Here is a 22,572-nt window from a genome sequence, read left to right as displayed (position 1 = left end):
TTTTTTTTTTTTTTTTTTTTTTTTTGTAGCAACAGGGTTTTGTCACATTGCCTACTCTGGTCTTGAATTCCTGGGTTCAAGCGATCCACCCACCTGAGCCTCCCAAAGTGTTGGTATTCCAGAGGTGAGCCATTGCACCTAAACTGGGCCTATTCTTGACCTTTCTTTTTGGGTCTCAGTTTCTGTATCTGTAAAATGGAAATAACAACATCTACCTCGTAAGGTTGTGAAAAGAATTAAAATGAGAATACCTACAAAGCACCTACCTAAAGTAAGTTCTAGTACATAGTATGTACTCTATAAATGGCATCTGCTATGATTATAACTATTGTTAACAATATCTAATATTCCCCATTATTCTCCAGTACAAATCATTTGATGTAGTTTGACCCATTTCCTGTGTGATCTCTTCTTGCTTATTCTTCCTCCTGCCAGGTCTTCATTCTTCAATATTCACCTCAACTACAATGCCCTTCCACTTTATCCATTTAAACCTAAACAACACATTAAAGCCAAACTTTCATTCTATCTCTTCTAAAAAGCCTTTATTTGGCTATGGGCTGCAATTTTTCTGATCTTCTGAACTTTTATTGGGAATCACATAATAATCACAAAATACCTCTTATTACTTAATGCTATAATTACTCCATACTATTCCCATATCTAGTCTGCCACCACCTTGAGAAGAGGGATTACATTCTGTTCATCCTCTGGATCAGCCATGGTACACAGCTCAGTGTGGGTGCTCAATAAATACTCCCGAGAAAAACACTAAGATAAAGATAGAAATCATATGGTGCTAGAAGAAAGTAGCATGATCAAACTCCTTGAAAAGAGACCAGAGACAATGTCACCATTTCCTCCCAACTTCTCAATCATTTGTAATTAGGATGCTTTGTCAACTACTCTTTCTGAACAGCAATTATACCCTCCTAACTAGACTCAATAGTCTTCTCCCAGTCCTCATCTCCCCTAGTTCTCTGCTGTATATCTGACTCCAAATTACAGCCCCAAACTCCTCATGTTCGGAAATGGAGGAAAGACCATGTATAGACACCACGAGAAAACAGCCAACTATAAGCCAAAGAGTGAGGCCTCAGAAGAACGAAACCTATTGAGACCTTGATCTCAGACTTCTAGTCTCCAGAACTGAGAATAAATTTCCATTGTATAAGCCCCCTAGTCGGTAGTACTTTGTAATGGAAGCTATAGCAAATTAGTACAAGAGTCCAGAAACAGACCCACACAAATATACTCAACTAATCTTTCGCAAAGAAGCAAAGGCAATCCAATGGGAAAAGGACTGTCTTTTCAACAAATAGTACTGGAACAACTGTACATCGACATGCAAAACAAAATAAAATAAAAAATAAAAATCTAGACATGGACCTCACATCTTTTACAAAAATTACCTCGAAATGGATCACAGACATAAATATAAACTGCAAAATATAAAACAGATAACATACAAGAAAATCTAAGTGACCTTGGTCTAGCATTTTTAGATACAACACCAAAGGCATAACTCATGAAAGAAAAAATTGATAAGCTGGACTTCACGAAAATTAAAAACTTCTGCTCTGCAAAAGACATTGTTAAGAGAATGAAAAGACAAGCCACACAATGGGAAAAAATACTGCATAACATATATCTGATAGAGGACACGTATCCAAAATATACAAAGAACTCTTTAAATTCAACAATAAAAAAAATCCAATTTTAAAAAGGGAAAAAAATCTGAAGACACCTTACCAAAGAATATACACAGATGGCAAATATGCATAGGAAAAGATGATCAACATCATATATCATTAGGGGACTGCAAATTAAAACAATGCGATACTACTACACACCTATTAGAATAGCCAAAATCCAAAACACTACACCACCAAATGCTGGTGGGGATGTGGAGCAACAGGAACTCTCATTTCTTTGCTGTTAGAAATGCAAAGTGCTACAGTCACTTTGGGAGACATCTTGGCAGTTTCTTACAAAGCTAAAAGCAGTCTTAACCACACAATCCAGCAATCACACTCTTTGGTATATGCCAAATGAGCTGAAAATTTATGTCCATATAAAAACCTACACATGGATATTTATAGCTGCTTTATTCATAATTGCCAAAACCTGCAAACAACCAAGATGTCCTTCAATAGGTGAATGAACAAACTGTGGTATAAACATACAATGAGATATTATGCAGTAATTTAAAAACAAAATTGGTATTGAGCCACAAAAAGATATGAAAGAAACTTAAATGCATATTGCTAAGGGAAAGAAGACCGTCTGAAAAGGCTACATATTGTATGATTCCAACTATATGACATTCTGGAAAAGACAAAACTATAGAGACAGTAAAAAGATCAGTGGCTGCCTGGAGTTGGGTGGAGGAGAAGGGAAGATGAATAGATAGAAAATGGAATTTTTAAGGCAGTGAAACTATTCTGTATGATACTATACTGATGGAAACATTTGTCAAAAGCACAGAAAATGTGCAACACAGAGTGGTCCCTAATGTATGTAAACTATGAACTTTAATTAATATAATAATTTATCAGTACTGGTTCATCAATTTTTTTTTTTTTTTTTTTGAGATGGAGTCTAATTCTGCTGCCCAGGCTGGAGTGCAGTGGCACGTTCTCAGCTCACTGCAACCTCTGCCTCCCAGGTTCAAGAGATTCTCCTGCCTCAGCCTCCTGAGCAGCTGGAATTACAGGTATGTGCCACCACACCCAGTCAATTTTTGTATTTTTTGTAGAGACAGGGTTTCACCATGTTGGCCAGGCTGGTCTCGAACTCCCGACTTCAGGTGATCCACCCACCTCGGCCTTCCAAAATGCTGGGATTACAGGCATGAGCCATCGCGCCCGGCCTGGTTCATCAATTTTAACAAACGTATTACACTGAATTAAGATGGAAAGTGGAAAACCAGAGTTGAGGTTTCCACCAACAGGGGGAGGGGGATTAGAATCAAGGTGGGAGAGGACGGAAGAAGGAAGACTAGTGGATCTCTGCAATCCAGGTGCTTGGGGGTTTTAAAACCATCTGAGTACAGGCCAACAGTTGTGGGCCCACTCAAAACAGCACACTGGAACGGAGACTACTGAATAATGCTAGGACTCTGGAAGGGACTGTGCCTTCAGTAAAGCAAAAACAATTTTTTTTTTAAGGGTTAGGTCAGGCGCAGTGGCTCATGACCATAATCCCAGCACTTTGGGAGGTCGAGGTGGGAGGACTGCCTGAGCCCAGGAGTGTGAGATCGGCCGAGGCAACATAGTGAGACCTCGCTTCTACAAAAAATACAAAAATTAGTGGGCGAGGTGGTGGACACCTGTAGTCCCAGCTCCCTTGGGAAGCTGAAGGGGGAGAATCACTTGATTCCAGGAGGTCGAGGCTGCAGTGAGCCTTGATTGTGCCAGTGCACAGCAACCTGGGTGACAGAGCAATAACCTGTCTCAAAAAAAAAAAAAAGTTACCTACAAGCACAAGAGGATAACAACAAAGTCTGTGCGTGGGTGGAAGAAAAACAGTCCTCCAAGAATTCAAATCCAAGAGTCATTGTTCTTTTGATTTGGGGTTCAAGTTTGTATTATCTATAAGATGTGGGGAATCCCAAACTGAGACATTAAATAAAAATTAATCCAAGACCAAAAAGACTCATGTGGTTACTGGAAGAAACAAAAGCAAAACTGTTTTGGAAGGACACCCACAGTCTCCCACCCACTCCCCACCAACCCCCCAGCCCCTCCACCCATCCCTCAATTTAAACCATAAAGATTCTTACAGAAAAAAGTAGATGAATTCAAAATTAACATACAAATTCACAGGCATGAGTCAGCATAAAACAAAGCAACAAACTGCAAGATGAAATCCTCCAAAATTTGAAATTACAGACTAATTCGAAAGCACTAAGAACAAGAAAGTATGCAACAATACGAAGACTTGAAAAAGAATAACACAGATCTTCTAGAAATATAATTAATAAAATGTAAAAAGCAATGGAATATGCTATGGACTGAACTGTGTCCCTCTAAAATTCACATGCTGAAGACCTAACCCTCAATGTGGCAGCATCTGGAGATGGAGCTTTTAGGAGATAACTGGGTTTAGATGAGTTCCTGAGGTGGGGAAGGCCTCAGGATGGGATAAGTGCCCTTATGAGAAGATACACCAGAAAGCATGCCCTCCCTCTCTGTGAGAAGGCCATCTACAAGCCAGAAAGAGAGCATCACTGGNCCAACCCCCCAGCCTCCACCCATCCCTCAATTTAAACCATAAAGATTCTTACAGAAAAAAGTAGATGAATTCAAAATTAACATACAAATTCACAGGCATGAGTCAGCATAAAACAAAGCAACAAACTGCAAGATGAAATCCTCCAAAATTTGAAATTACAGACTAATTCGAAAGCACTAAGAACAAGAAAGTATGCAACAATACGAAGACTTGAAAAGAATAACACAGATCTTCTAGAAATATAATTAATAAAATGTAAAAGCAATGGAATATGCTATGGACTGAACTGTGTCCCTCTAAAATTCACATGCTGAAGACCTAACCCTCAATGTGGCAGCATCTGGAGATGGAGCTTTTAGGAGATAACTGGGTTTAGATGAGTTCCTGAGGTGGGGAAGGCCTCAGGATGGGATAAGTGCCCTTATGAGAAGATACACCAGAAAGCATGCCCTCCCTCTCTGTGAGAAGGCCATCTACAAGCCAGAAAGAGAGCATCACTGGAAACCTGGCATCTTGATCTTGAATGTCTAGCCTCTAGAACTGTGAGAAAATTAATTTCTCTCATTTAAGCCACCTAGTCTGTGGTATGTTTTTATGGCAGCCCTAGCTAAGGTAAAATCCAACTGGCCCAATATGAAATTGTTTCAGCATCAAAATAAAAGTGATGAATCAAACCCCAATGAATAAAAGAAGAATCCATGAGCCCAAAAATAAACAAACAAAAATAGTTCTTTACAGTAGAATGTCAACCAATACATGTAGAATAAATTAATGGAGTCAGAAAATCATTATTTGGGAACCATTATAGTAATAATTCAAGTACAAAACATCATGGATATTAAAATTAGCAGGTATAAGTTTGATGAGGAACAAAATATTATATAGTCTCAAAGTATCTCCCCATAATTTACTTATTAATTAGAAAAGGAAAAGATAATAACCTGATAGTGAAGAAACTTGGCACACCAACATTAACCAAATAATCAAAGTCAACATTAATAAGGGAACTAATCAACATCATGTTCTTCCTGATATAATTCACTGAGCACACACATCACTATAAATTTCTGCCAAAAAATGTGTAACATGAATTTAAACAAAAGGAAACACCAAAAGTATCCCAAATGAGGAGAATTCTACAAAGTAAACGGTGTGTACTACTCAAAATTGTTGGTGTCTAAAAAGACAAAGAAAGGCTGAAAAACTCTTCTAGGTTGAGAGACTGAAGAGTCTTACAAACTATAAATAGCATATGATTCTCCTGGATTGATTTCTGGAGTTGGGGGTAAAATGCTATAATAGATATTACTGGGACTCCTGAAATTTCACTGAGGTCTGTAGATCAAATAATAATATTGTCTTAATATTAAAATTTCCTGATTTTGATAATTTATTGCAGTTTAAGTAAATGTCTTTCATTTTGAGACTACACATCAAAGTGTATATGGGTAAAGGAGTTTGATGCCTGCAACTTACTCTCAAATGGTTCAGAAAAAAAAAATGTATATATACAGAGAAAAAGTGATAAATGTGATCAAGTATTGGCCATTGGTGAATCTTGGAAAAAATGTATCAGTTATTTTATTTTTATTATTCTCTCACTCTTTGCAATTATCCTGTGTACTGAAATTATTTTTTTTAAAAGTAAGCTTTTTTAAAAAAAAAAACAAGTTTCAAACAGCAGATTAGACATATACAACTAAAGATAATAAAGGTAAGAACCATAATACATGACACAGAATAAAGAGTTAGAAAATTCATGAGAAGTCATGGAGAACTAAAAGTTAAAGAATACAACAGGAGCTCTAAAGAGAAACAAGAAAGAGCGGAAGAAAAGATACCAAAGATATTGCAGTTTATAATTTTCCAGGACTTATGAAATATGCTACTCTTCAGATTGAAGAAAAATAGTAAATATTTTTATTAAAATCCACACATAACATTGTGAAACTGTGTACACACCAGAACCAAAGAAAAAAATCTTAAAAGTCAAATAGTGAGGAAAGAAAAAGTAAGACTAGCTACAAGCAACAATAATTATATTGACAACAGACTTCTCAGCAGCACAACAGGTAACCAGAAGACAAAATATCTTCAAAGTGCTGAGAAAAAAACAACCGTCAGCCTAGAGTTCTATACCCCACTAAACTATGATTTAAAAGTAAGACAAAATAAAGACAACGGGGAGGGGAAGGAGGAAGACTGAGTTTACCTTATACAGTTCCTCACTTAAAAGAAAATAAAAGCAAGAAAAAAATCCTACCAAATACTGCTACAAGATTAAAGAAATCTGAACCCAGAATGAAGGAATATAATGCCAAGAAGAAACAGTGAGTATAGAAATTGAAAACTCCTACAGGTAAATGTAAAGAAGCACTGTCTGTATAAAACGATAATAAAAACTAAACTGGGACATTTAAGAACAGCAGAACCAAAGTAAGACAACAGAAATCAGGAAGGTGGTGAATGAAATTAAGCCTTCTAAATTCCACATACTGACCAGAAAGAGAACAGAGAAAGATCAGTTAACTTTAGACTAATTACATATGTTGCAATTTTAAGGGTAACCATCAAAACAATAAAAGTAAAATCTTTAACTTCTAAATCAATAGAGATGAAAGGGAAGAAATAAATCTTACCGAATACAGTCTAAATAACTAACCAAGCAGGTTAAAGACTGGCCCTAATGAATTTGATAAATACTACATTGTAGGTCAAGCGAGTTCTAAATTCTTCAACTGGCACTCATTTATCCGTGTCTTATATATGTGAAACATTGTCTACCACATTTCCCAATATGTCTCCTTAGAATAGTTGTCTTATTACTTCTTTGCCCCCTTAGGTCCCACAGCAGTATTTTTAACCCAGATTTACTCTTTTGGAATGATGTCACAGTTCTCTAAAATTGCAAATCCAATTTTTCTTCAAGTCCCAGGTCAAGATTCACTCTTTCAGGAAGTCAAGTTATTTTTCCCTTAAATTACAATGTCTACAGTATTCACATAGCTTTATTGTTTTCTTCTAATTGTTAAAATAATGCCTTAGACATGTTCCTTAGATGTTCCATACATGCAGATTTTGTTTCCTTATATCAGAGTTTAAGTTCCTCAAGATAAGAATTTTTTTTAGGATCTCCTAAATAATCCAGCAGTGTTATTTTTCACTAAAGGATGAAGTAAACTTTAAGTGTATTTTCCTTTAATAAGCTCAAAAGCTGTGAGTTTTGCAAAATACACATCAACACACACATCTTATATTTGAAAGTAAACCGTTTATAAGGTGTTTGTTATAATCTTTGGGGCCAGGTGCAGTGGCTCATGCCTGTAATCTCAGTACTTTGGGAGGCCGAGGTGGGTGGATGACCTGAGGTCAGGAGTTCGAGATCAGCCTGGCCAACATGGCGAAACTCCGTCTCTACTAAAATAATACAAAAAATTGGCTGGGCGTGGTGGCAGGTGCCTGTAATCTCAGCTACTCGGGAGGCTGAGGCAGGAGAACCGCTTGAACCCGGGAGGTAGAGGTTGCAGTGAGCCAAGATCAAACCATTACACTCCAACCTGGGCAACAAGAGCAAAACTCTGCCTCAAAAAAAAAAAAAAAAAAAAAAAAAAATTTTTTGGATACATAGAAAAAATGAGTATCTTTTAAAATAGTCATTTTCCCTGTCTTTTTTGCCAGTTTTTATTAAAGGGAGTCCGTGGGCCAGGCGCAGTGGCTCACATCTGTAATCCCAGCACTTTGGGTGGCCAAGGCGGGCGAATCACGAGATCAAGAGTTCAAGACCAGCCTGGCCAACACGGTGAAACCCCGTCTCTACTAAGAATACAAAAATTAGCCAGGCATGGTGGCACATGCCTGTAATTCCAGCTACTTGGGAGGCTGAGGCAGGAAAATTGCTTGAACCCAGGAGGTGGAGGTTGCAGCAAGCCGAGATCGCGCTACTGCACTCCAGCCTGGGCGATAGAGCAGGGTCTCGAAAAAATAAAATACAAAAAAAAAAAAAAAGGAGTCCATATGCTCAGGGTTAAAAATGAACAATATTAAGCTAAAGGAAGTCAGAAACTACTAGTACAATGAGAATTTTAATAAAAGCTGAAAAAATGGCTCATATTGTAATTACTATGTAATCCTGGAGAATTTTTCCATAATTATGTTTCACTACAATATTAGTAGGAAAAGTCAGGGATAACATTTATGAATTAAAATAAAGCAACATATTTTAATCTTTAATGAGATAAAGATCATCTAAATAAATGTAAAGATATAGTCATAGATCAGAAGACTGAATGCATTTAAGATCTCAATTCTCCACTAACTGAGTGACAGATCCCACACAATCCCAGCAGGCTGTATATATGATAAAATATCACAAAATTATATACAAAGATATAAAAAATGAATGCATATAAAAACTGGTGAAATCTGACTAAGGCTTAGTTAACTGTATTGTGCCAATTAATTTCCTCATTTTGATAATGCACTATAGGTATGTAAAGATATCACCATTGGGGAAAGCTGGGTGTTGGGTACATGAGACCTCTTTCACTCTTTTTGCAATGAATTTGAACTATGTATCTCAAAATTTAAAGTTAAGACAAAATTCCAGTAGGCTTTTATATTTAACTTGAAAAGCTGATTCAAAAATTTGTACGGAAAAGCAAAGGACCTAAAATAGATAAAACCATTTTGAAAAGGTAGAACAGAATTGGAGGATTCACTCTGCCTAATTTCAAGACTTTTGATAAAGCTACAGTAAACAAGACAGTGAGGTACTGGTGAAAGTATAGACATACAGCTCAAAAGAATAAGAGTCCAGAATATACTCACATGTGTACTGTCAACTGATTTTCATCAAAAGTGCTGAGGCAATTCATTCATGATTCATTTATACAAAGTTCTAAAAGAGCTTTCATGGTGACAGAAAGGAGAACAGTAATTGTGGGCGGCTGGGAAGGGGCATGCACTAATCTGTTCTCAAGCTGCTAATAAAGACATACACAAGACTGGGTAATTTATAAAGGAAAGAGGTTTAATTGACTCACAGTTCCACATGGCTGAGGAGGCCTTACAATCATGGCATATGTAGGTTAGCATACAGGCAATGAAGAGGAAATTCTTTGAGGTAAGGTAGATGATTTATACAGAAAGAATTTTTACAATCTCAAATTTCTAAGAGCTTAAACAAACAAAATGAATGTCTTATTTCAACATATCTAAATTTATGGTCAAATCCAAAATTATTCTACAGAGTTTAAGGGCTAAGGTAGGCAGTACATTATTACATTAGGAAATCAAACCTATAATCAGGTCAAGGCAGTCAGAACTCAGAAACGTGGCATCTTCCAGAACAAAAAAAGACTGTAAAAAAAAACCTGAAGCAAAAGAAATACTATTTTGTACATATAAAGGTGGTATGAAAAAATAAATAAAATGTAAAAGAAACATGATTTCATCTCTTGAATCGAAGGTCTTTTTTGTATTGGTGAACAAAGTCCTCTTCCTAAAAGCCCAATTTAATCGTATTTTAAAAAAACAAAATGAAAATCGTATGTGATAGCCTACTGCTATATTCACTAGTCAGTCACTAGGGGTCTTCCGTTCAAAATGACAGAGTATCTTCATATGCATATAACAATTATGAACATTCCTTGATATGCCAAAGATACATTAAGCCTACTGATTTCAGATTTAAGACCTAATAACAGTCCATTACATTTAACTCATTTTGTACCCACTACTGCCAGAACTCTAAGTCAAGCCCAATGCCACCTCCTCTGCAAGGCCTATGGGATTTCTCCCAGTCAGAAACAATGATCTTCTTCCTCTAAACTCACATAGCCATGGCTTGTTCCTCTCATGTTGGTTCATTTATTCATTCCATAAATATATATTAAGAACCTAATATGGGTCAGCTACTCTTCTAGGCTCTGGGGATACAACAATGAACAAAGCAAAATCACATTTCCTGGATTTACACTTTACTGGGGAGAGACAGGCAATAAACAAATAAACATGTGGTGATACATGCCATAATGAAAATTAAGAGCCGAACTGAATTTTCTGTGAAACTAACAAAACCTAAAGTTCAGGCCCCTTCACTAGCATGGCCCTCTATGAGTGCTGAGAGTTGCTGGGACATGTAGAGTATTCCAGGTGGAGACAGGGAGCCAGGCAGTTATCAGAAAACATTTTTTTGTGAGCATCTCTGATTAAATGCCTAAGCAAATCTCAGAAGAAAGGGATCTGACTAGGGTTACAGTATTTTGTTGGGATATCTTTTCTCATTCTAAAGATTCACTTTCATACCTTTTTTAATTCTAGTTTTGTTTTCTTAATGAGGGTCCCCAAAACTGCATAAACTTCGGGTCCCGTAAAACCTGGATCCACCCCTGATTTATATCCCTGAAAGTGGTGGGAGAAGTGCTGTTTTTTGTAGAGTGGAAACAAACAGGCTCATTAAAAGGTGACATCCGAGCTGAGACTTTAAATGAAGAAGCAAACCAAACAGATACTGGTGGGGAGGGGTGGATTTTAGGCAGAGATGGCCAGCTAAAAACCCTGAGGCAGAGCATGAGGAACACAGTAGGTTAGAAGGACAGTAGTAGGAGAAATACATAATAATAAATAGTTCTAGACACTAACAGCAATTAACAATAACTACACTTTTATGTGTCAGGTACTGTCCCAAACACTTTTCTAAGCATCTCCATTTTACAGCTGAGGAAACTGAGACACAGAGAGAGGGATTAAGTAATTGGCCCAAGGACAAAGCTAGTGGGTGGTGAAACTAGGCAGCCTGGCTCCAGAACCCTGTTCTCAAATCACTATGCTGAGCTACGGAGGTCAGTTGTGCAATTATGGAGTATCTACAGAATCTCTCAGCCAGCAAGAGATTTAATATGATATAAATGAGGAAACCAACAAGGTTCTGACCTCAAACTATGATAGCTAATAGCAGGTACACATTTTATGTTACTGTAAATACCAAGTACCAAGCCTTGTCATTTCTGCTACTCTACTCACAGTTCCTAACATATTTCCTCTCATATTACAGCTGTTCAATGGATGATGGCTGTTCAATGTACTCTCATGAGAGAACTTACTATTCATTCTCAATACAAAATGATGCATTAGATATGTTTCACCAATAAATACATATACAGATCAAAGGCTGGAGGTAAGTACCTCCTTTAAGGAATCAGATCTGTATCAAATTCAGATAACCTGTTTGTTTGCTTTTCAAACATTCTAGAAAAATTGCCTCACTATCTGTTTCATTGTCACTTTTCATTTCAAATAGCTAGTGATGATGGGAAATTCTACTTTAATCAACTTCAAATGATCTTTCTGAAGTTTAGGGCCATTTCTTCTGGTCTCTCTAGAGTCTATCCTAAATGGAAGTAAAGAAAAGTGAGCATAACTCCAAATAACAATGTTTGAGCTTCCTTCAAATGTTCTTTTCTAAATGCTTAAGGTCTTCATATTCCTTATCAGTTAGGTTTAATAATTGAGTTTTCCAGAAAGGTTCTCACAAATGCTGATTATAATGGAAGAATTAGTCTATGATGATATTAAATAGAACACCTTGAAAGATGCATAATTACAAATAAACTAACACGTAATTCTCTAAATGCATACAAATTGGTTTCCTGATTTTACTGCCCAATCCTCACCTTTTTGCCTGCCAGCTTTCACGGACACTTTAAATCTATTTACACAGACTACCATGTGAATACCACCTGGAAGCTTAGCAACACGGCAGCCTGTGCTTCAGAGGGAATGGCTTCCAAACACACAAAGATTTTAAAAAATCAGTATCGACCTTTCCAAAGCATGTTCTACAAGACACTAGTACTAAGGACAAGCAATATGTATTACAGAGAAAAAGAATCTCATAGTCAAGTAAGTTTGGAGTTTGCTAGGTTAAGGAAAGTTTACCAGGTTTCTTTACCATAGGATTTCTCAGTCTTTAACCTACTCATGGTATGGCTTTTCCTGAAGCACCCCAACCACACTTTGGAAAATGCCTGTGTACAGAATTTGGCTAATGCCTAAAAAGTCCAGTCCAGAAGTCACTAAAGATGACTCTAAGGCTTAAAGCCTAGAGTCTTTGTGTATCCAGTCTTGGATACACAGGCTAGGAATCGTTCACAGGAACCAGACTAAAATCGTAAGACTAGGTAAGCCACTTCCTTAGAAACCATATTAAGACTATTCCTTCAAAACTTCTTTTGCCCTATCCTATCTCCAGCTTTACTATCTCCTGCTTCTTTCTAACAATAAATCTACAAAAACTTAAGGACACGAAGACTTAAAGGGTAGGAATAATAAAATTAAACTGGAAAAATGCCTGAGAAAAGATGGCACAATGCATGTGAAAATTATATTATGATCTATTATAACTACCTAATTTTTCCAAGAAAACTTTTTTGAATGGCAAAGCTATGGAAGCTCTTTAAGAATGCAATGAATGCTATAACCCATCTCCACAGAAAAACACAAATACATACAACATTAAGCCTATTAATTTTAGAGCACTCCATGGGCCTCCTGAGGCCCAACTAAAGAGCTTTAGTTGTCAGCTCCTAGGTCTCTAGGTAACCCAAGCTGCAGGCACTTCATGACAGATAAAGCCTGCAGAGTTACAGGACACTTACAAGATATGACTTTTTTTAGACAGTGCAGATAAAATGTATATATGCATTGGCCTGAAAAAAATAAAGATTACTTATTGACTAAAATCTGAGTCATTTATTCAATACCAAAAAAAGAAGGGTATATGATGGTAATAATACCTCCACAACAAAACAGCTCTGAGAGGTTGATTCCACAAGGTCACACAGCTAATAAATCCCAGATTGTCCACATTCTCATTTAATGCTTTCTAACTAAACCATGCCACCTTAAGTACAATAAATATGTTATTACATTGAGTAGGAAAACATTTTCAAAATAAAATCTCCACCAACCTTCCAAGAATGACTATAATCAGGTCTCTTATTTATTTAATCCAAGCATTCTATTTTTAGCACCTAAATGTTGACAAATTAAGGAACAAATTATATATACTGGCTTTTGAAAACAAAGTGTACTTCTCTCTAGCACAATTAATTTGTATAAATAAGAAAATCTAAAACAGCAAAACAAAGAACAAAAATATGTAACTTTACAGCATAAACTTGATTATAGACAAAAACACAAACAAGAGTTTAGCAGGCAGGAGGATATGATGCCAAGAACTACATGAAGTTTCTCTGCTTTGGTCACTGGTATTGGAAGAGTCTGGCAGACAGGGTGCAAGCATCTATTATCTGATGTCCACTTGGCAGACTACATAAACAGTGAGGCCTAACGGCACAGCAGGAGTTAGGTATTCCAACTACTACTTAAAGATCTACACTAACTCAGAGTGTGGCTACAACTCAAATGCTAAACTAAATGTGTGCCTCAGTTTCTCCACTGAAAATGTAATACATTATCTGCCCATCTCCTGTCTTTAGAGAGGCAGTACTGCCTATTGGTTAAGAATACAGTCTCTAACTGGTTTAAATTTTGGCTTTGCCACCTACCAACTTTGGCAAGTTAATCTCCTTGTGCCTCAGTTTATTCAACTGCAAAATGGAGTTAACAAGAGCACCTATCTCACAGAGTTGCTCTTAGGATCAATTAGAAAAATCTTACAGTGCCTGGCAAGTAATAAGCATTCCATAAACATCAGCTAGTATTATCATTATTTTAAACAAATGACAAGATTAACCAACTTACTATACCTTTATTACACTTAGGAAATTACAGGCCCTAATTTTTTTTGCTTTTTAATCATGTGGCTTAACTACTAGCTTTTTTTTTTAAATATAGTAAGTACATAGCCAATTATTCCTGTAAAAGATTTACTGTATACCCTGCCCCCTAAAATGTATACATTAATCAAGTTTTAGTTAACTTTTCATCGGAATATAAGTGAACTCCCCCAACCAGTCATAAGCTACTTGCATTCATCCACTTCTACTTTCACAGTCATCACCAAATTCCTTAACACCATTATTCTTACCTAGACTATGATAATGGCCTCCCAACTGCTCCATTCCACTCTTCATACTGTAGTAGGGAGCTCTTTTAAAAACCTAAATCTAATGTCACTCCTCTGCTTAAAAGCCTGCAATGGTTCCCCATTGTCCTAAAGAAGTCCCATCTCCTAATGAGAACTAAGAGGCCTGTAAGATCTAGGACCACCCTCCCGTTCTGGCTGTTCAGGCTTCTTTCAAATCGGGCCTCAGAGCCTTCACATATCATGCTCCTCTATCTGGCATAATAATCCCCTCTCCCCAGTACCCTAAGCAATGCCTAATCATCTCTGGGATCTCAGCTAAAAGGTGACGAGCCTCTGACACCCCAAACTGGATCAGGTCCTCCTAGTACATGCTCTCATAACCCTGATCCTAATACTCTTCTCTACAGCACAAAATAAAACTGCAATGATTATTTAAATGGCTATTTCATACTGTCCTTGTCCAAAAAAATAGAAACCCCTAGTAAGATTTGGAACCAAGTCTATCGTTTACGGCTACAACCCAAAGTGCTTACTTGCCCAGTATCTCATACATTGGAGGTGTGCTCATTATACCGATATTGCATAGTGGGAAAAGTGATGAGATCCACCATGGTGAAAAGCAGATCATCCACAAAACGAGACCAAAGCAGAACATTGGCTGCCCTGTATTAAATATGTTGTTACCACAGGCGTTACACTGAAGAGTAAAAACCTGCTTAAACATGGGCAAAATAAAGTTAAGACTAAACTTTCCAACGCAAAATTAAGTTTCTTTGTGCATCCTCAGGTATGTGAAACAGGAGGAGTTCAACTTCAGTTACGAGTAAGAAGATACACAACTAAATCAAGACTGCTGCCACATTTGGCAACAACCTCCTCTCTTCTTGGCAGTAACTGCGAGGCCAAGAGTTGAGTTGGCCAGAGAAGAGTGATTTATCCTCCCACATTTAGAAGTGGTCCCTCTACAACAGGAATGCTGTACTGCTAATGGACTTTGAATTCTAACCTTGTCAAACCAGTACCTTCCCTAAGTATTCAAGTCACTTTTGAAAAAAAACAAGTTTAAAAGGCATCGCAGTCCAATTCGATTTAAAGAAATCAAAGTTGCTCTTTCCAAAAAAAAAAAAAGTCATTACTTGGAAAATTAAAATAAACTGATAGGGGGATAGATGAGGCGCTAAAGGCTGAGAGCTGTCGATGGAGGATGGAGGTCACCCAGCATAGTATAGTAACTACCACCAAGGCCTGGAGGGCAGCAGCTCCCAACCTAGAGCGGACGATCCCAGGTTCGTGTGAAGCAGGCAGGTTTGACAACGCCAGACCCCTGCTGTCCGGCTCGTCGCGCTGACCCTGCCAATGCAACAAACGCCCAGACCCTCTCTGCACTATGATGAGCAGAGTGGCCCGCTCTCGTTCTGCCTTTCCCTGGAAATGCGCGCAAGAGGGGAGGTGGCAAAAATCACGTTCACCGGAGCGCTCAGGTAAGGGCTGGGGAGGTCTCGGGGTTACACATTTGGCCCTTTGTTCACTACGGCAGCACAGCCCTCGGCGTCCGCAGCTCCTCCTCCCCGACTGCTCCCAGGCGCCAGCGTCTCCCGAGGACAGGCGGCGCGAGCTCGGGCGCCCAGGCTTGGCTGAGGGTCTGGACCCCAAGGCCTCGGCGGCGCGCGGCCCCTGCCTTTACCTTGTAGACGTCGCCGTAGGTGCCGCTGCCAATGCGCTGAATCAGCTCGAAGTCCTCCTGCGGGTTCCGGCGGGACAGATCGAAGCCGGGGTTCATGGCGGGCCCCAGGTGCCCCCCGCCTCCCTCCCGGGCAGGGGAGGGGGGGCGCTCAGGGGGCCACACGGAGAGAGGGCGCCGCGGCCGGCCCCCGGCTCCCCCGGCGGTCACAATCGCCCGGCTCCACGCTGCGGCCGCCGCCGCCGCCGCTCCCCTCACGCCGCTGCGGACGACGACAAGCGGCCCAACCGTCCCCGCCCCCCGCAGCCCGCCGCCGCGCCGAACCCGGTCACACCCACAAGGAGAGGAGAACCCTCGCAGCCCCTCGCTCGGGGTGAAACTCCAACATGGCTTCCGCTTTCGCCGCTCCTCCCCCTCCCCTTACTCCGACTCCTCCAACCTCCTCCCGCTTTTCCCGACTCCCGCCCGACTGCGCAGCCGCGATCCCGGAGGGAGCGCTCCGGGCCTGGCGCGCACCCGACCCCGTGCGCGTTCCGGCTCCGCGCGCCTGCGAGGCCGGGGTCGGCGCCTGAACAGCTTGGGACCCGAAACGCCTCGGCTTTCCTGCGGACCCGCGCCCGGCCGCTGCCGCCGGACGCTTGAGAAGGTTTGCCTGGCCCAGGGACCGTGGTTAGGACCAGCAGAAAGTGGCTTCTTTTCGTTTCTGATTCCCCTAACGACAAAGTTGGATCTTGGTTTATCTGGTCCCAATTCCAAGCAGATAGCATAGTGGTAGTATCCAAGACAGCCAATGCCCCAGACTTTATTATTTTAGAAGCAGCTACACATAGGATACCACGGAGTGCTACAGTCTTTCTGGGATTGCGGGGAGGGGTCACTAAACACACCGTGAGGAAAACACCAGGAAAAGTGAGCTGTGCTTGCTTGCCCCTGTTTCCGACAATCGGACCCTTGGAGTTGGCTTGCCAGGGTGCAAAGGAGGGCAGGCCAGGAGGGCCGCCAGGGAGGTGTGTGCAGTGGGCAGCGCGTAAAAGCTCCGGGAGGAAAACACGCGAAACAGCTGCCCACCATCGCGCGTGGGAGGCAGGCAGAGCGCAGAACTAAAGCACTGATTGACCTCCCTCTTTAAGAGGGTTGGATTATCAAAGACGGGCGGGGACTGCGCAGGCTGTCAAGCAACCCTGCAAAGAAGGGGTGGAGGATGGACTAGATCCATTACGGTACCTGAAATATAAACACATGATGATCCGGAAGCTCTTTAGCTGTGATCTTACCTACCCAAAACCCCACCCTGCTTAAGACCCAGATTGCGCGTCTTATGTCTAAGCTATGTGGACTCTAGCTCCGATTGTTAATACTTGCCCAAGAAAGCTTGAGGGTAATGGAAGGTTTTTTTTTTTCTGTTCTCATTGAACTTCCCAATAGACATTTCCAAGAGCTGTAATCAATTAGGTGATGGCCACTTTGGCAATACCACCTTGGAGTTTTGCTTCAGAAATGCTTTCCTAATCCCCTCAGGCACCACACCTTCTAACCACTAATATTCCCTAATACCTCGTGGCTCCTGAGAAACTAGGTCTCATCAAACCTGTTAAGGATAAGTATAATCAAATAATAGTAAAGCAAAGTACTTAGAATTAACTGCTTCATACTTTTTAAAAAAATCTTTTCAATCCTTTTGCTTATAGGAAAATCGCATGTTTACTAAATTCTCAAATTGTTTACTTTGAGTATCTGTTGACTAAATTGATGTTTGAAAATGGTTGTCTCTTCACCTATACAAGTAGCCTTTCAGTTATGTAATTTTTAATTATTAAATTTTAAAGCATCAGTAATATGAACGTATCACTTAAATTATTGCCTTAGGAGTGCATATCATTGAATATCTTCCAGATGGATCTACCTTCAGGTCCTTCAGGTATCTTGAGAAACTCCTGACTATAAATGTTATTCCATAGCTAAGGATCTCGCTTTTGCCTGTGTAAGGTACTTGCCCAGGACCCAGATTACAGGCCTTCCTTCAGTTTGTCCACATTTGGAGAATTGTTTGGCATCTTTAGGCCAAATGCGAGGATAATTAGCCAAGGATTCAAATAAGCAGACCTGACAAATTATCCCAAATGGGAGCCAGGTTTGCTCTTTTTCTCTGCCTTTTTTTTTTTTTTTTTTTTTTTTGAGACAGAGTTTCGCTCTTGTTGTGCAGGCTTGAGTGTAAGGGTACAATCTCAGCTCACCGAATCCTCTGCCTCCCGGGTTCAAGCGATTCTCCTGCCTCAGCCTCCCGAGCAGCTGGGATTACAGGCATGCAACACCACGCCCGACTAATTTTTGTGTTTTTGCTAGAGACAGGATATCTCCTTGTTGATCAGGCTGGTCTCAAACTCCCAACCTCAGGTGATCCGCCTGCCTCGGCCTCCTGAAGTGGTGGGATTACAGGCATGAGCCACCGCGCCCAGCCTCTTCCTTTTTAATGCCAGAAAGCCAGATTCTCAGGACTGAAAGCTGCACAAGAAAGTTCTAGTGGTTTCAGTGTTTTGTTTGCTGAGCTTATCATCTGTCCAAATACCTTTGCATTTGCATCACCAATAGACTTATTTCAAAGGAAAAGGCATTTTAGTAGGGCTGTAATAGTCTTTAAAGTTTTGTCTCTTCCACTTTGGCAGGGCCAACCAAGTCCTTTTGAGAAGAGATGAATTTCTGTGTAAGGGCCTGATTTGTCATGTGGGTTACAACATAAGTAAAACAATTAACTGCTCACAAAGAAAATATTTTGTTTTTTGTAATATATGCGTATGGCCAATTCCAGTGCCTTTTTCCCCCATTCTAACAATCCTCAATTTTGCTAGAAGTAACACTAATGATCACAATTTCCTAGAATCAGAGAAAGAGCTTCCCTCTTCTATGATTAGAACCATTCTTAGAAGTCATCTAATCTTTTTAACTCAGGAACCGCTTCTACAGCATCTCTGCTGGATTTACTGCTGCTTGAATACTTTTAATAAAAGGTGACTCATTGCCTCCCAAAACAACCCACCTCGTTGTGATACAGTGCTAGTGAATGATCATAATAACTAGGAGAAAAGTAGTAATTTCTAACATTGCTAAGTGCTTACAAGATACCAGGAATGGAGCCAAGTATTTTTCATGTATTATTTCATTTAATTAGCACAACAACCTGATGGCATAGGTAATATTATCTCTATTTTATGAGGCACAGACAGATTAAGCTGCTTCAAGGTGACACAGAAGGCTCAAATTTGAACAAAGGCAGTATGACGCCAAGGCCAGACTCTTAGCCACTAGTCTATACTCTGCTTTTATACAATATACTTAAAAAAAATTTTTTTTTCTCTTATAGTAAGGCAACATCTGCCTTCCTGTAATGTATTTAGAGGCAATGATTATTAGATTCTGGTGGTATTGAATACAGAAAAGCCACAATGCCTGCCCTCAAGGAATTTACAGTCTCATAAATAGTGTGAGAAGCACAGACAATGGGCATTAATGCAGATGAGAGGAAGATTAAGGAATGACCCCTTGGCTGGGCACGGTGGCTGATGCCTGTAATCCCAGCACTTTGGGAGGTCGAGGCAGGTGGATCACCTGAGGTCAGGAGTTCAAGACCAGCCTGGCCAACATGGTGAAACCCTGTCTCTACTAAAAATACAAAAATTAGCTGGGCATGGTGGCACGTGCCCTGTAATCCCAGTTACTCAGGAGGCTGAGGCAAGAGAACCACTTGAGCCGGGAGTTGGAGGTTGCAGTGAGCCGAGACTATGCCATTGCACTCCAGCCTGGGCAACAGAGCAAGACTCTGTCTCAAAAAAAAAAAAAAAAAAAGAAGAAGAAAAAAAAAGGAATAACCCTAAAGCTGAACCTTGAAGAATGCATAGACAGACGAGGGAAAGTGGTGCGTGCCAGACTGGCTGCTTAGTGCCTTAAAGCACCTACCCGTTTAAGCATCACACAGCAAGGAACACAAAAAGGCCAAGATAGATAGCAGTCCCCACCTGCCAGCATGTCCAGGCCATCCTTCTGTTGGCCCGACCCCCATGGGTTTCTGGCTTAGGAACTCCTTGATCCCCCGCACAGGCTCCCAATTTCATCCTCAGACCCTCTTGTCTGACAATTCACTGGAGCCCCTTCTTTGGCCAATTAACCTCAGCCCTCCTCATTTAACATAACCACCACTCACATTTTCAGTACATTAGCTGCTCTGGAACAGGATACTCAGCCATCCTTAGCTCAAGAAACACTATAAGCGGGTCATGCACCAGGGGAGGAAAATCACACAGAGACATGTATGTGAAATAATATGGCACATACAGTTGGGCATGGTGGCTCACGCCTGTAATCCCAGCACTTTGGGAGGCCATGAGGTCAGGAGTTTGAGACCAGCCTGGCCAAGATGGTGAAACACCGTCTCTACTAAAAATACAAAAATTAGCCAGGTATGGTGGTGCACGCCTATAGTCCCAGCTACTTGGGAGGCTGAGGCAGGAGAATTGCTTGAACCCAGGAGGCAGAGGTTGCAGTGAGCCAAGATCGTGCCATTGCACTCCAGTCTGGGCGACAAGAGTGAAACTCCGTCTGAAAAAAAAGAAATGATATGGCACATACAACAGACAATTGTGCCTAAATTCTGAAGACAGAGGGAGATGGTGGCAATGGAGCTAAAAATACCAGATTTCTTTTTTTTATTAAAAAATTTTTACTTATGGCTGGGCGTGGTGGCTCATGCCTCTAATCCCAGCACTTTGGAAGGCTGAGGCGGGTGGATCACCTCAGGTCAGAAGTTGAAGACCAGCCTGACCAACATGATGAAACCCCATCTCTACTAAAAAAAGTACAAAAATTAACCGGGAGTGGTAGCTTGTGCCTGTAATCCTAGCTATTCCGGAGGCTGAGGCATGAGAATCGCTTGAATCTGGGAGGCAGAGGTTGCAGTAAGCTGAGATTGCACCACTGCACTCCAGCCTCAGTGACAGAGTGAGACTCTGTATCATTTAAAAAAAAAATGTATGTGTTTCATTTCTCCCGAGCTTTAAATTGAGGCATAACGGACAAATAAAAATTGAATGTATTTACAGTGTATAATGTGATGTTTTGATATATGTATATGTTTTGAAATGATTACTACAGACCAGCTAGAAAAATTTACTTACAAAATTAGGGTCTGGAGTGCTGAGAATGGAGGAAAGAGAAATAACTCAGGAGATAATTGGGAGATGGAATTCACAGGCTTGGGGAAGTGAGGAAGCAGGTGAGAGATTAGTGACTCACAGGCTTGTAGCTCAGGCAGTTGGGAGGTCATCATAGCATTTGCCATAATGAAGGGAACTGGTATAATTTGGGAGAGAGTTTTTGTACTGGGTCAAAGTAGATGATCTGTTTTGTAGCTAAGTTTGAAGTGCTCAACTGGAAATGTAAAATTAGTGATAAAAATGTGGATCTGAAATTTAGAAATGATATCAGGGCTAATATTGAGATTTGGGGAGTCATAATTAAGAAAAATTTATTGAGCATTGATATGGTTTGGCCGTGTTCCCACCCAAATCTCATCTTGAACTATATTCCCGTAATCCCTACATGTGGTGGGAGGGACCTGTTGGGAGGTAATTGAATCATGGGGGTGGTTTCTCCCATGCCATTCTCATGATAGTAAGTTCTCACAAGATCTGATGGTTTCGTAAGGGGCTTCTCCCTTTGCTCCACTCTCATTCTCTCTCCTGCTGCCATGTGCAGAAGGACATGTTTGCTTCCCTTTCTGCCATGATTGTAAGTTTCCTGAGGCTCCCCAGCCGTAGGGAACTGTGAGTCAATTAAATATCTCTCCTTTACAAATTACTCAGTCTCGGGTATGTCTTCATAGCAGTGTGAAAATGAACTAATACAAGCATTTATCATGTGTCAAACACTATATTAGATTATGATGATGCAATAGGGCATGGTCTCTGAACTTGAATTGAGAATACAGAGAAGTTCTCAGTGAGAACTTCAGAGAGGTACAGGGAAGCAGAACCAGAAGGAAATATTAGATGCTCCTGGGGCTAACAATTTGGCTCTTTTCCAAACCAATAAATATGTTTTTTAATTTTCTTTAAATCAATTTTTTTTTTTTTGACACAGGGTCTCACTTTGTCACACAGGTTGGAGTGCAGTGGCGTGAACATGACTCACTGCAGCCTTGGCCTCCCAGGCTCAAGATATCCTCCCACCTTAGCCTCCTGAGTAGCTGGAACTATAAGCACACATACCACGCCCAACTAAGTTTTCTTTATTTTTTGTAGACATGGTGTCCCATAATGTTTCCCAGGCTAGTGTCAAACTCCTGGGCTCATGCAGTCCTCCTGTTTTGGCCTCCCAAAGTGCTGAGATTATAGACATGAACTACTGTAACCAGCCTAAACCAGTATTTTAAAAAACAGGTACTCAATATTTATTTACAAATGAGGGAGAGCTCTGCCTTCCCATGGGTGGAGCTGGGAGTTCTCACGTGTCAACTTTCAACCACTCCTATTCTGAGCAATTTAGCTCAGTTCTCAGATTTGCATACCCCCAATAGTGTTTCTCAATGGAGGTTTTCTTAACATTTTGGGTGGAA

The 22,572-nt window shown here is 40.3% G+C and overlaps 1 protein-coding gene across 1 annotated transcript in view; it reads right to left on the bottom strand.

The window, feature by feature from the left end:
* Nucleotides 1-16,196, bottom strand: part of MAP4K3 (mitogen-activated protein kinase kinase kinase kinase 3) — a 194,868-nt gene extending 178,672 nt beyond the window's left edge. Inside the window, 1 exon segment of the mRNA XM_017892944.1 lies at nt 15,972-16,196. Within this exon segment, the coding sequence (XP_017748433.1) occupies nt 15,972-16,067 (96 nt within the window). The 5' untranslated portion in view covers nt 16,068-16,196.
* Between the last annotated feature and the right edge of the window lie 6,376 nt (nt 16,197-22,572).

This window comes from Rhinopithecus bieti, unplaced genomic scaffold (genome assembly GCF_001698545.2).
Source record: "Rhinopithecus bieti isolate Rb0 unplaced genomic scaffold, ASM169854v2 scaffold_22439, whole genome shotgun sequence".
NCBI classification, from domain to species: domain Eukaryota; kingdom Metazoa; phylum Chordata; class Mammalia; order Primates; family Cercopithecidae; genus Rhinopithecus; species Rhinopithecus bieti.
The sequence above is the reverse complement of the archived record's forward strand: the minus strand, read 5'-3'. Positions and strand labels throughout refer to the sequence as shown.